This window comes from Nannobrachium achirus (assembly GCF_963921795.1).
Source record: "Nannobrachium achirus genome assembly, chromosome: 12".
NCBI lineage: Eukaryota > Metazoa > Chordata > Actinopteri > Myctophiformes > Myctophidae > Nannobrachium > Nannobrachium achirus.
This window is the reverse complement of record NC_137832.1, coordinates 15,033,884-15,048,718: the sequence shown is the minus strand read 5'-3', so window position 1 is coordinate 15,048,718 and position 14,835 is coordinate 15,033,884. Positions and strand designations below refer to the sequence as shown.

At 41.0% G+C, this 14,835-nt stretch overlaps 1 protein-coding gene and 1 long non-coding RNA gene across 2 annotated transcripts; one reads left to right on the top strand and one right to left on the bottom strand.

Annotated features, from left to right (window-relative positions):
- Positions 1–652: 652 nt before the first annotated feature.
- On the bottom strand, positions 653–5,528 carry LOC308295959. Its single transcript, XR_013962596.1, has 3 exons — positions 4,946–5,528; positions 3,720–3,857; positions 653–2,197 (listed from the first exon to the last, which is right to left on the bottom strand). It is a non-coding gene; the product is annotated as an uncharacterized lncRNA (long non-coding RNA).
- Positions 5,529–7,115: 1,587 nt separating this feature from the next.
- Positions 7,116–13,496, top strand: LOC308295041 (breakpoint cluster region protein-like). The gene is made up of 6 exons (XM_080737984.1): positions 7,116–7,241; positions 8,206–8,345; positions 8,724–8,858; positions 9,266–9,371; positions 11,881–12,043; positions 12,643–13,496. The coding sequence occupies exons 1-6, from the start codon at positions 7,201–7,203 to the stop codon at positions 12,730–12,732; spliced, it is 675 nt and encodes a 224-aa protein (XP_080594110.1). The 5' UTR covers positions 7,116–7,200; the 3' UTR covers positions 12,733–13,496.
- Positions 13,497–14,835: the final 1,339 nt, after the last annotated feature.

The following is a 14,835-nucleotide window of genomic DNA, read 5'->3' as shown; positions in this document are numbered from 1 at the left end:
CTTCTTCTCACTGCAGGCACTGCAGTATCGTTTGGAGTGTCCTGGAGAGTCGTCGCAAGTGGAGAGTCGACGTCTTCTTACCCTGGCATCATTATATTGTATTATACATAACAAATGCATAGAGATGTGAAAATATCGGATCCTTCCCTTGTCATAATATATAATAAAATAGATTCAATACATTTGATTTTCCTTCTTTTCTGTTTTTACTGTATTGAGTGCTGTGTGAACCTGCTATTTGTAACACAGTAAACACAGTACAATCAAATTGTCGATTGTAGCCTGTGCAGTTTAACAAACACAGTGGCAAGTACTTCTGTTTCAGAGCATTACTGTAGTCCAGTGGTTCTCAACCTTTGAGTCTGGGAGTTTGAGCTTGTAGATCGGCTAGTTTCACAATATTTATCTGTGGAACGGAAACAAGCGGATGTAATACTGTACCTCAACTCCTACAGTCTAAGTGCTTATCAGGGTGGGGGTCCCCAGTTCAGTTGCTTTGGGGGTCACGGCTTGAAAAGGTTAAGAACCACTGCTCTAGTCCAGCAAATAATGGGTGATAAAGGCAGGCATAAAAAAAGACTTGAATGACATCTAAAATATGACAGTTTGCAAGGATTAAACCAAAAAAGCTCATGACAATGTAATAGCCTATATTGTTTTTATTCACAATGTGATTCTTTGTTCGCCTGTAGTATGCCTTTTTGGTGTGTGGAGTCCACCTGAAATTGAAACAGTTATTGTTCTAAGAGTTTGTGCTGTCATACAAAGGACAGGTAGAATGGAATGGATGTATCTTTACAGAAGGAAGGTAGCTTCATAGATACTACTGACAAAGACATGGACAAAATGTGTTGACTGCAAGCATGCCTCGTTCTCTCATGCCAGTGTAGGATGAGTAGGATCTCTGCATGTATTAAGGTACGTGTATGAACATATAAATGTACACAACATGCACTTCAAATAGCACAGGTAAGGGTCAGTCTAAATAGTATAATATATCAAAAACATTTTTACATTGAAAGTATACACACAATGCCAGGTCTACAAATGAACCTGGCATAGGTTCCATACCATGTTATCTAAATTACATTTTAACCTTTGCATAAGCCTGCAAGGGCTAAGGTGGAGTCTGGGACCTGTGTAGCTCACTAGCTCTGGTCCATAGCGTTAGTGGAGTTCTCCCTAACTTCGCTCCGGCTTGGCAAAACCGGAAAGCCGTCTCGTCTGGTCAGAATATAACAAAAACTGTTTCGCCCCTCACCAAACCAAAGGTATCAGTGGGGTGTTGAAAGCTTACTCTACTTAGTGAACGCAATCTGAGCCCCCACCACACGCTTAAAATATATTTCTAGGGCGAAATGAAAAATATTCCAACAGATGGAGACATAATTTCTATTTTTTTAACAGAGCATTAGTCTCGTTGGGTGTTATTCAGCTCTACGACGTTGGAACCATAAAGAGTGTCTCCATCCGGTGGAATATTCATCATTTCACCCTTGAAATGTATTAAGTGTGCGTGGTGGGGGCCCAGACTGCGTCTACCAAGGAGAGTAAACTTTCACTCCCCACTGATACCTTTGGTTTGGTGATGGGCGAAACAGTTTTTGTTATTTTGGGACCAGACGAGACGGCTTTCCAGTTTTGCCAAGCCGGAGCGGAAGGTAGAGGAACATAACGTTAGGGAGAACTCCACTAACGCTATGGACCAGAGCTAGGACCTGTGGAGCGTTGTCCTGGATGGATTAGGGAAGGTTTGAACAGCTTCCTTGTTAGCTGATATAATTTAGCAGAAACTTAGTCTGCAGAAGGGCACGCTTCTTGATAAAGTATAATTATTTTGCTCCCTAGTCCTACGAATTGGAACAATTATTCTCACACTATTCTCATCTTGTTTCCCAATTTGACTTATTTCAATAACAAGCTCACAATACTCTCCGGCCATCAAATGACAGTCTATCAATTCTCAACAGAGGCAAAACTAAATTTGCAAGAGGGGTTAGAGTAGTGTTAGTAGTCTAATATTTTTTAAACAAGATCATTTCGATGTATGCATCAAGATTGTGTGTGCTGCCAGGTTGGAACTGTAAGTTCCACTTCTTCCGCATCTCTTCTGAAGGCGATGTAGACAGGACTGCGATGTAGGACAGGAAGCGCAGAATCGCATGCATTTGAGCACTGTGGAAGGCTTCAACAGCACCTGTATGAACATAAATGTAAACAACATGCACATCACGTAATACAGGTGAGGATACAATAAATATAATTGAAAAAGGAAGACTGAGGTGCAAGTTCGTTCTACAGTTTGGGAGCCAGAAGTGAGAAGAGTCTGGGACGTGTAGTTCTGGTCCAGAGCGTCAGCGATTCTCACTGATGCTCTGACAGGCGGGTGACTCAAAGACTAGACAAGGATTTCTTGTTTGAGGGCTCAACTTCAGTCAAAATAAACTAAACTACTTTGCTACTCACCTAACCAAAGGTAGTTTTGCGTTGTTGAAAGTCTATTCTCCTCGGTGGGAAACCTCTCAGCACCCCACCCACTCTGTAAAATACATTATTTTTGTCATGAAATAAAATGCATCCACGTCAAGCCACCGCAGACAACCTGGAAATAAGCGGCGGTCAGAGTTGGATGCGTTTTATTTCATCACAAAAATAATGTATTTTACAGAGTGGGTGGGGTTGAGAGGCTTCCCACCGTGGAGAATAGACTTTCAACAACACAAAACTACCTTTGGTTAAGTGAGTAGTAAAGTAGTTTAGTTTATTGACCTAAGTTGAGCCCTCGTAGGGGTATAGAAATCCTGGTCTAGTCTTTGAGTCAGCCGCTTGTCAGAGTGTCAGTGAGAATCGCTGACACTCTGGACCAGAGCTAGGACATGGTTGTCCCGGATGTTTTAGGGTTCTGACATGTTCCCTGTGTTAGCTGATCTAATTTAGAAATTTAGCAGACACTTATATCTGCAGAAGGGCTGCACGATTCTTGTAAATGATTATTTTTCTCCCTAGGAATTGGAAAATTATTCTCACACTTTTATTTTATTTCCCAATTTGACTTATTAAAATAACAAGCTCATGACTTAGTGTACAGAGCAGGCAAGGCAACATTAGAGTTGAAAGAGGCTTTAGAGTAGTCTAATATTGAAAAATTAGATCACATTGCTGTATGAATCGAGAGAGTAAATAATATTCCTGGGAGTTCCTAGTAAGCTGCTTCTTCTACGGCATCTCCAGGGGTTGACACTAAGGTCTCAGAGGCACTTGCCCATCGGGCAAGTACAGGTCATGTTCTACTTGCCCGAAGGTAATGCCCACTTGCCCGAAAAGTAAATCGTCCATTATAAAATGATAGGTACGATTTTAATTACCGCAATTTAACACTTATTTCTTTACTTTCTGGGGCTGTGCGATAAAATGTCATACCTCAATACCTCCGAATCCAAATACCAAATACTTTAGCTATGATTGAATATGTCTATGGTTTCACACTTGTTATTTTATATTTTTTAATGTAGCAACAGTAAAAACAGCACATTATAGGTAAATAGTGCTCTTATTTTACATTCCACAGACCAGAAGACACAGCGCACTGGCCATGTTCAGGTGTTTAGACAGATATCTCGTGTTGTGTTTATAGACATTTGTGTCCCCTCTCAAATGAGCGCACTTGCCCTGTCGGGCAACCTGAAAGCCAACTTCACCTGCCCTGACGTTTTATTTACCTGCCGGGGGCAGGTGAGCCTTAGTGTCAATGCCTGATCTCTTCATTCAAAGGGCGATGTAGACAGTTGTACCGCTGTCTTCCCGCAGGACTGCTATGGACATCATCTTGGACGGTGGATTATGTGATGTGTCAGCACCTTATGCAATTATAGACAAAGAGGAGGAAAAAAGTTTCAGGGTAAACAGATTTTTTACAATGACATTTCAAAATGTTGCCATAGCTTTTACCCCATTTCTAGTAATCACACCATGCAATAATGAGAATCCTAAACCAGTTTGCTAAAAAAAAGAACAGATCTATAAGCTAACAACAGTAACACTGCATTTTACCATGTTACATATTTCATGTAATGTTGGGGGGTTGCTCTCGGGCACAAACCTCTTATCTCCATATTTAAACAGTTTTTTGTTTGTAAGTTTAAACCCTACTTTATAAAACAGTGTAGTACAAAAGAATAAAAAGTAACTGGCAAAAGTGCTGGATGATTACAATTTAGGCATTTAGCAGATTTTAATCCAAAGCGATGTACAATAAGCAGGTAATACAGTATATCAATATAATAGGATAATGTCAGTACATCAACAACAATATAACAAATGCATAGCAATATCAATCTAGAAAACAATAACATTTAGACCACGCACATCAGTAAAAAACATTTTTTTTAAAAAACAATGCGATCTAGCTTCATGTATGGTCAATGAGGGAAGGGGAGTGTTACAGTACTGCTATGTGTTTTAATGGAGTTATGTGGATTCAGTTTGTTTATGAGTTTGTCTGAATAAAATATATTCTAGTGATTCACACTTCACAGTTGTAAGTACCCAACGTTTGGTTGCCTACACTAGGAATCAGAGTGTAGTATCATCATCATCATCATCTTTTATAATAGCTCACGTTACATCATAATTACTGTGCAGCCACTGGGGGAGGGGTTGTTTGTCGATTCATATACATTATAATACAGTCCCCTCTGTTGACTTTTATCTCACCACTTTTGGGTGCCCCGCACATTACATTACAGAGATTAGCATCGCTAGCAATAACAATAGCCTAAAAGTAGTCCTACCTCTTGAAAGAATACACCTTGATATGAAGGCTCTCCACCCATTAGATGGGAACAAAATAAGTGTTACAAACATGAATCAAGTTGCAACCTTTGCTTGTACATTATACATTATGTTTCGTAGAGTGGCATTTTAATTCCAAACATACAGTACATACCTATGTTCTGCTTTACAAGGGACATTTAGCTTTGCATTGTGTCCATCAATCCTGCCATTACATCTCGGTGGAAGTCATCTGTTGTGAAATGTTTACTAATCACTACACAACCGCAGATTCATGTCCCATCGTTCTGCAGGCAGCAGCAGCACCCGGGGCTCGCTCCGTCGCTCGGCTTCATTCAATCATAACACCACGGTAAAACAACAATGCCATGTTGTTTCACCGACACAGTTGCACACGTTTCAAAACTTCTACAACTGCTCAGCATCACTGCGGTCATAACATCCCATCTTCTTACTACGTGACTTCCAACCAACAGCAACAAACAAACTAAAACAGCAACGCAGCGAGGATGTTATTATGGTTACGCTGTTAGCTTAGCTTTGGCTCTCTTCTCCAAGCGCTGCTTGCGCAAAGGATTATGGGTGCTGGAGGAAGTGAGGTTGGTGCTGTAGGAAGTGAGGTCATAGCTTCGCGTTTCCCAAAAAATGGAAATGTACCACAAAAATAAATTTCTTTTTTGTTTTCCAAGTTAGAATATGATAATATGGGGTTACAAAAGCCCTTGAAAACGACCGGAGCTCCCCTTTAAGTACAGTTTTGAGGTATTTTCACTTTGCTTGATTTCCAATATCCAATTATTTTTTGCACTATAATTATTTGAAACCTTTATAGCTACTTTACAGGTATTCATTATAAGATTATAAAGCACACTTTGAAGCTCTTGTACTTTTACTAAAGTACATTTTGAAATCCGGACTTTTACTTGTAATGGAGTACTTCTACTTTGCATTATTGATACTTTTACTTTGAATACTTTTTTACACCACTGCTGTGTGTGTATGTACAAATATATCCTATTTGAAACCTCACAATGGTGAGGTTCCAAACAGAGCTAGCCCTATGTATAGCCTACTATATTATACATTTAGGCATTTAGGTACTGTATACTATGGAATACTTATCTATGTTGTACCTGTATACTGCATCATTTATCATAATTATACTGCACTTTACTGTGTTGTTTGTACTATACTCTGCTGTACTGTGATGCACATGCAATACAATCAACTACAGTAATAGTACTCTGTATTAATATATTCTACTCAACACAATGTTTCTCTCTCTCTCTCTCTCTCTCTCTCTCTCTCTCTCTCTCTCTCTCTCTCACACCCACACAAAGACATCAAGCTGATGAAGTTGGAGGTTGAGAATCAGTCGTTGCCTACGCCAAAGAGGTTACAAACTGAGAAAGCCTACACCCGAGACCTGCAGGAGTGCCTGGATACATACTCGTGGGAGATGACCAGTGGAGTGGAGGACATATTAAGGCTGGTCTGGAGGTGATGTTGCGTTTTCTCAAGAAAACAATGATGCCATGACCATCGCCTTGCTGGAGGGTTGTGATGATGTGGATGTCCGTGGGGGACTTGATGCTTCATGGCCGTGTTCAGGTGTGGAACCCCAACTCTGTCCTCCATAACGTCCGCATGTCTCTCAAGCGGAATAGTCACTACCACCACCTGTTCCTCTTTGAGAGGTCACTGATCTTCTGCAAGGAGATCAAAGACCAGATACCAGTACAACAATAAAGTACAGACTTGTGACTTATGGGTGACTGAACACAATGAAGGGGACCCCGGTACGTTCATTCTGTGGGCAGGATCAGGAAGGACTCCACCCTTTCACAAGACTCTACTTAAAGCCTCCAGTGTGAAAGAGAAACAGAAGTGGATGAGTAACATCTGGGAGGTGAGCCAGGACAGAATGAAGTCACCTCTTCACCTGGACGACACACCAGCACTGTCCAAACCCCCCAGGAACAGGACAGAACAGATAGCCAATCTGCAGCCCCAGGCCTGGCTCTGCTCCCGACACTCCAGCCAACCAGGTCAGAGATTTTATGGATCACTGTGGAAATTGCTGACCAGCCGCAGTAGCAGGCGACATTAGCAATTAATTGCAATGACTAAAACACTTTTACTGTTGTTTGTACTATACTCTGCTGTACTGTGATGCACATGCAATAAAATCAACTACAGCAATAGTACTCTGTATTACTACAATATATTCTACTCAACACAATGTTCTCTCTCTCTCTCTCTCTCTCTCTCTCTCTCTCTCTCTCTCTCTCTCTCTCTCTCTCTCTCTCACACACACACAGACATCAAGAGGTCCTCATACCAGAGGAAGAGGAGGAGGAGGAAGATGAGACAGAGGTGGAAGAGACAGAGGAAGAGGCTGGCATAGAGATGGAGATGAGAGTTAAGAGGGGAGGAGAGCCGAGACTGAGGTAAATTTACAGACTAAGGAGTAGCCTGTATAACTTTATATACGAGGTATAGTGTAAACAATATACCTTATTTCTTTTTTCTTCTCATTATTTTTATCCCACGATTTTGTAATCCATTTTTTCACCCAGTGCCAATTATTGCTTATGTAATCCTGGACTCTGCTCTCCCTCTGCTGCGCCTGACAACGGACTGAACTCATGTTTCCTTCTATGCATGAGTAGTCTAAGACTTAAGTTGCTTCTTTTCACCTGACAGTGGGGATTTCCCTGGTTTGGACGTAGCGTGTGGAAGGAACGCGTTATTCCAACCAGTTCCTTCCCCTTCATCAGGTGCCCCAGCTGGCCAGGGGGAGGCATTATAGAGACCAGGATTACTTCATCCTATGCATATCAGAGAGTGAGACACATCGTGTAGCGACCATTAGTGAGGACAGATATATTGAGTTAAGGTCAAAATAAGATACTGTTCCATTGACATTGCACACAATCTGATACTATGCCTTGTGCTATTTCATCTTGTGTTTTATAGCAGGGGAGGGTTGTTGTTCTTTGTCATTGGGGTTATGACATGCTCACCGTAATGCCTACAGGTAACTTCATAGAGCATCGCAGTGAGGTGTCGAAGTAAAAAACCCCATTCATTTTCACCATAGGGTTTTTCATTATCAGCCACAAAGTCGTAGCAATTCAATGTACACTTACCACTAGGCTGGTGGTTGTAAAATGGTTCTATATGCTCCTGTAGACAGGAACCATAAAGTATTTATGACAATCTTTAAGTTAAGAAAATCAAATGTAAAAGTTCGGGGGAAATGAATGGAATCCTATGGAGAACATGTTGGTACCAGAACAGCGCAACTAGCGGCCAATCCTCCTTCAACTTCCGTGTTTGCTTCATTTTAAATCCAGACAACTGGCCCCCTGGTATTAAGCTACTACGTCTATTCATTTGTGTCTTTTACAGGAGAGAACGCTCCAAAGTGCCCCTAATTGTTAAACAGTGTGTGGAAGAGATAGAGAGGAGAGGAATGGAGGAGGTGGGAATCTACAGAGTGTCTGGAGTGGCCACGGACATCCAGGCACTGAAGGCTGCATTTGATTCAAGTGAGTTCATCTCAGATGCTTTACTTCATACAAAGTGATTCATGTTTGTGTGAACCAGACTTACAATAGACGTAATATTACAATTAATAATTTAGACATTCAGAGTAGCAGGCATTGTTACCCGGAGTGTTGAAAGTGCAAGGTTGGAGTAGTACAATAAACCTAGGTGTCAACCAAGGTTCATGTCTCTATATTATTTGCAAATATTTATGTTTTGTTTTGACCCACCTGGACTGGCAGCTGGATGGGGATTACAATATTAAGAGAATTCATAGTGTCAAGTACTGTAAAGGTTTTGGTCAGAGAAAAGTATAGAAAGTCTGGTGAACACTATGAAACAAATAATTGTTGAATTTCTTTTTATCATTCCCTCAATAGACAATAAGGATGTGTCTGTCATGATGCGAGACATGGACGTGAATGCCATTGCTGGAACATTGAAGCTGTATTTCCGCGAGCTGCCAGAGCCTCTATTCACTGATGACATGTACCCCAACTTTGCTGGAGGCATAGGTCAGTTGCTCTTTTCACACCCATACTTTGTCGTATGATGAATAGCCCAAATAGCTGATCTACAGCTCACTATGCACCACACAATGTGACTTGTTGGGAGCTTTGAATATGTTTTTAAATGTGGAAAATGTGTAGATTTCTTTGAACATTTTCACTGAGAAAATGTTCCACAATGATGGATGCCAGGTTGAAAGTAAATAATAATAATTTGACATTCAACATTGATGAAAGATATATATTAAACTTGACATAAAAGTCATAACAGTAGCCCATTTTAGACACATCCCCTAACCTGCAGTATGCGTGCCATGCTCTACCCACTACCCAGTGAGCTGTGCCAATCAATATTCATGAATACAATAAGTCTGCATAATGGATTTACAGTTGATTTTCCTTTTTTGTCCCAGCTCTTTCAGACAGTGTGGCCAAGGAGAGCTGTATGCTCCACCTACTGCTGTCTCTCCCAGAGCCTAATCTGGTGACTTTCCTCTTCCTGCTCGATCACTTAAAGAGGTAACATACAACACTTCATGTCGTGGACCTCCAAAGTGATGTTATTTGACCACAAATGTCCTTGGCACAAAGACATTTTTTAGAGTAAAAAAGAATATCTATATATCCACCTGTTTCCGCGGGAGTTTACTGGAGATTATTTGGACCTGTTTGGACCACACTTCCAGTTTAACAGCAGACATACAAGCTCACGTCGCGTCGCAGATGTAGCCCGTTGTGAGCTTGTAGATCACACTCGGCTGTGGCGCCGGAAGCTCGGTATAGCTTGTGCGCAATGCACTATGGGGCGTTGGAAACTCATGGATAGAATTCAAAAACAGCAGATCTACAAGCACACAATGCATCGCAATTGTGAGCTTATAGATAGGCAATTTTTTTAATATCCAATGTATAAAACAGGGTTAAAGTGGTTCATCTGATCGTGATGATACTGTATATGAATTCATTTTGCCGGCAACCCTGTGGAATCCCAAGATTCCACTAGCCTCATGTAGCCAGGCTTACTCATCTGCAAAGAGAAAAGCCTGGTGACAATATAAGGCAGAAAGCGTTCAACTTCCGCCGTGAGAATTTCACCGGAAGACTGCAACGCATGACGTAACTTCCGTTAAACGCAGGACTTCCGCCACTTCCGCTAGAACCAACCGGAAGGCATATTGTCTACAGGGTGCCGGTGTACACAGTATACACAGACACCAGGGACGTACTGGGCCCCTGATTCAGCCCGGGAAAAGGAGTTGGAGATGCCCTCATTGCGCGCGGGCATCGGCCACGGACCAGATCTTTTCCCTTCCGGACGCGCCGCGAGGCCCCAAATACTAACCGATGAACGGTTACTGTGATTTTAGGTCTCATTGTTTTTCTGGTACAAAAATAGTCTAATTATGTTGTATGAAGACCACCCAGGAGTAGTCAAGGAAGCTAGGGAGTAGAGGGCCAGTATTCAGATTATATACAAGCCAGTGGGGCCAATGTGATGGCACTGTGGGCTGCTACTCAGCGCTAAAGAGAGAGACCTCTCTCCATAGTTGCTGCTACTCAAAGATTGTCCATTTCAGATCATGAGAGACAAGCCAGTGGGCCAATTACATGAGTTATATTTACTTTGTGGGAAAAAAAATAAAATAATAAAAATACTTTGTGGGCCGGCCATATTTTTTAATGGCTGGCCTGGACCGGCCGGGAATGGACCGGCCTTTCGGGAGTTGTCCCGCTTTTCCCAATGGCCAGCACGTCCCTGACAGACACATGTGTGCCTGTCCCTGCAGGGCAGGGATTTCATGGGGGCCATGAAGGTCATGACCCCTGTGCCCCCTCAGTTTGGCCTTATGCCCCTCAAAAGATGATCTGCCCTGAGGCTACAGTGGTCTTGATGTCCCTCCCTCACTGGCACAGCTGATTTAAAGGATAACTTAGTTTTTTTACAACAAGGGGTCATATTTTAGATAGTCATTAGAAAAAAAGAAAAGATGAGAGTTAAAATGTTCTTCTTTCTATCATGTTAGTGATTTTAACAATTTTGATTTGCATGCATGCATGCAAGTGGCTAAATATGCATGTTTAGACACAATAAGCCCATTCCCAAGATGCGCCGCAATCTTTCATGGGCAGATGTGACTTAAGGGGGCTGGTGTAAGAAATTGCTGGCTTATTGTGTCTAAAAAGACATATTTAGCCACTTGTACGCATGCACAATAGAAAGCAGTAAATGAAAACATTTTAACACTCACCTTTTCTTTTCTCTAATTACAATAAAAAATATGAACCCTTGTTGTAAAAAAGCTAAAGTTGTCCTTTAATAGTTTTCTCCTCTGCCTCTTTCTTGTCGATAGTTTTCACATCAAGTGTCTTTTGTTGAGAATTTTTAAATGCTCCTGACTCCCCATCCCTATCTTGAGAGAATTCCAGTAATTTGGGTTAGTCGAGGGTTGAGCATATATTACCTTTGTGACTACTGGCCAATCACAGTGTGTCTTTTCCGGGACTTATCCAAGGACCACAATTCAATTCAACAGAGCCAGTTCCGATGTTGCGCTTCTCAGCTGTTCTTACAGGCTGCATACGTAAAGACCAGCCCCCACCTGCCTCTGATTGGCTTACCGACTTCCGTATGTGTGACGCACGCGGAAGCAATGAACACGGAAGCAATGAAGATTCCCTTAGTTGCTCAATGCATACGCCCCCTAGCCGAAGGAGGCGTCTACCTTTCTATATGCCTAAAATGATGAAATTCCAGGTTTTCTGGGGAAATAAGCTTGTCTGCAAACAAGCAGAAAATGCTGTGCCTCTCACGGTGCATTGGCTGCAAAGACTGCCTGAATGTAATTAGGAAGAACAATGCTAGATCGGACTTGGAGAAGATCCACATTACAAGAAGAATTGGGAAGATTGCTACCAGTACTAGCTAAATAAACAGTTCTCCCCAATATTGTCCACTAAGATTATTTTGATTACTGTGATTATTCATTAACTGTTAAATTAAAACGTGAATTTCCTATGTGCTTTATAGGATTGCTGAAAATGAGATTGTCAACAAGATGTCATTCCACAACCTGGCCACAGTCTTTGGTCCTACTTTGCTCCGTCCCTCAGAAAAAGATAGTAAGATCTCAACCAATTCCACACAGCCAATCTCTATGAATGACAGCTGGTCCTTGGAAGTTATGTCTCAGGTAAGGTGTTTTTGTTCTTTTCTGTCTTTGTATTAAAAATCTCTTCATTCATTTTGGCTTGATTGTATAATGCAGTGGTCCTCAACCTTTTCAGGCCGTGACACCCAAAATAATCATATTTTAACTGGGGGGACCCCCCCCCCCCTGACGAACACTAAGGCATTGAGGCATTACATTTCATAAAACACGGTTCTATTGTGAAAATAGCAGATCTACGCCGAGGTGTTGTGAGCATGTAGATAGGCTATTTTCAGAATTTCTGCCTCCAATATTTGAAAATGTTGCCAATGTTTAATTTGTCATTTTAGAGGTATTAAAACGTCCTTAAATTGTCACTTTATGAATGTTCAGATAGCCTCCATACACTTAAACTTTATGTTGGTTTGTTCACTGTTGATTGGGAAAACAATGTTGCACATTAAGTTAATCATCTGGGGACCCCCCAAAATAATGTGGGGACCACCTTGGGGGTCCCGACCCACAGGTTGAGAACCACTGGTATAATGTATATAATGTTAAACCAAAAGACAAACAAACATAGGAAGTCTCAGCTAATTAATCCTGTGCATCCGTTGAGCTTTTTTCCTTTATCTCCGCAGGTACAAGTCCTACTGTATTTCCTTCAACTTGAGAGCATTCCAACACCTGACAGCAAACGTCAGAGCCTTCTTTTCTCTACTGAAGTATAGCACAAACATGGAATTGTTAAGAAAGGGTGAACTTCCAGTTCAGAACCAGAATCCATGCTGCTGATTGAATGCTGAAGGCTACTGAGCAGCGATCATTGTTTGGATTACTGGAGATGCCTCTCAGTTCAGCCACCAGGTGGAGCCAGTCACACAGTGTTAACTGGAAAACAGCTACACCACAACCATAGTGTTGTTGATGTGCATTGGTGTATCCTATTGTTTACCTATCTGCTGTCTCGCAAAACACCAACATATGTACAGTCAATACACATCATTACTTGTTTTATGTATGTAATTTACAACTTGTTTTAATTGGAACAATTTATTTTAATCTCCCCATTCCAAGCCGTTATTGAGCTCCTTGCGTTGTATTCATGGCTGAATGGATGGGCGGGTGAATGGAAGGGTAGATATTTCTCTATGTATATGTTCATTTCCACCCAGAAACGTTTGACGTTTGTTAAAAAAATGTACCTCTAACCTGTGCCAATGTTTCCCTGCTGATAACCAATAGGAAAAATGTTATGTTTACAACACTCTTAATTTTGTACAAAGCTTAATGTATGAGACGTGAGACACACAACATGCAGGCATGTTGACCTGACATTTTTACATTTTTCTTTCTCTGTTATACAATTTGTATATTGCCCTACTCAGCTCACATGCCCTTTATGTTGGTGTGCAACCAAACAGGACATGCACGTGTGCGTGGCACATGATTGCATTTTGGGAGAGAGTATTAGATCAAATAATTCCAGGAATTAGCAACCATGTATCCCAGAGAGGCCTTGTCCAGACAGATCTAATCCTTTACACACATGGAATGCAAATCTGTGCGGTGTTTTGCTTTGTAGTCGTCCTCTGCATCCTTATGTCACTTTTATTTCAGTTATGTTGTTCTTGGTTTATTTGGACGACAAATATGTTGCATTGCTTACTCCATTCCTTTGGGGCTTATAGGGTTTTAGTTTACCATGATAGGGCAAAGCCAGTCCGCTGTCACATAAACGAAAGCATCTGGACGTGGTAGGCTGCTTATTTCACGTTACAAAATGTTCTCCGTTAGCATTGTTTTAGCACAGACTTCCAAAGCATTTGCAAAGTGTCCTGGGATGTTAAGAGTTAACTGTTCATAGGCCTACACTGCTTGTAGTATTTCATTGCCTACTGTTGCTATGAAAATGCTCAAAGCAAAGTGAAGATATGTGCTTGCTTAGAGCAGAAAAACAAAACAAAAACCGTCCAAACACATATTCAGCTACTTTATAGCACACTCCCATAGCCCCAAATGCTTGTGATTCATGTAAATCTAAGCAACAATTCCCTGTGATTCCATAATACAAGAATAGCACTACCAAATGATGTATGATTTATGTAAATAAAAATGTTGATTACATGAATCTTGTACTGCTTCCTCTGTCAGTTGTTAAATAAACATGTGGGAATTTTAACCAACTCTTGGGTAATGTTTATCAAACAGTCTATGTTCTATTGCAGTTTACAAACCAAAATAAATTTGAATGTTCATTTTATCCCCAAGTCATGAGAAGTTGAAACATGTTCTTTGGAGTTGCCCAAAGGTGCAAGCTTGCTGGTCTTTTATACATAAAAGATAATTGGTTCCCAGATTTCTGTCCTATAGGTTATTCATTCTGGGTGACCCAGCCTATTTACAGATTTATCTAGTTTTATTACACTTGGTGCACTCATGCTTCATTGGTAGGAGACAATTAATACTGTCAATCTGATCAAAGCTCCATCCAGTGGTATCTAATTAGCAGAATTGTGACTTTAAGTAATCCTATTATAAAGTTGTCATAACCTAAAATGAAATACGTACTTTCTAGTATGATATAATAGGAACCTAAAGATGAAAACACAATGAATCAGGGTATCTTTCCCAAGTACAAATTCAATACTTTTTAAGGCTTTTTAATACCTCTAAAAGACGAATTCAATACCATTACCGCAGCAAAAGAATCGACAAATGTAAGGCTACATTCATAAGTCAGAGAGCAGTGTTTTGTCAGTGGCAAAGTAGTGTCAGTAAAAAGCTACAACATACAGTAGGAATAATCAAATGCACATGCAAACCTGGCCAAC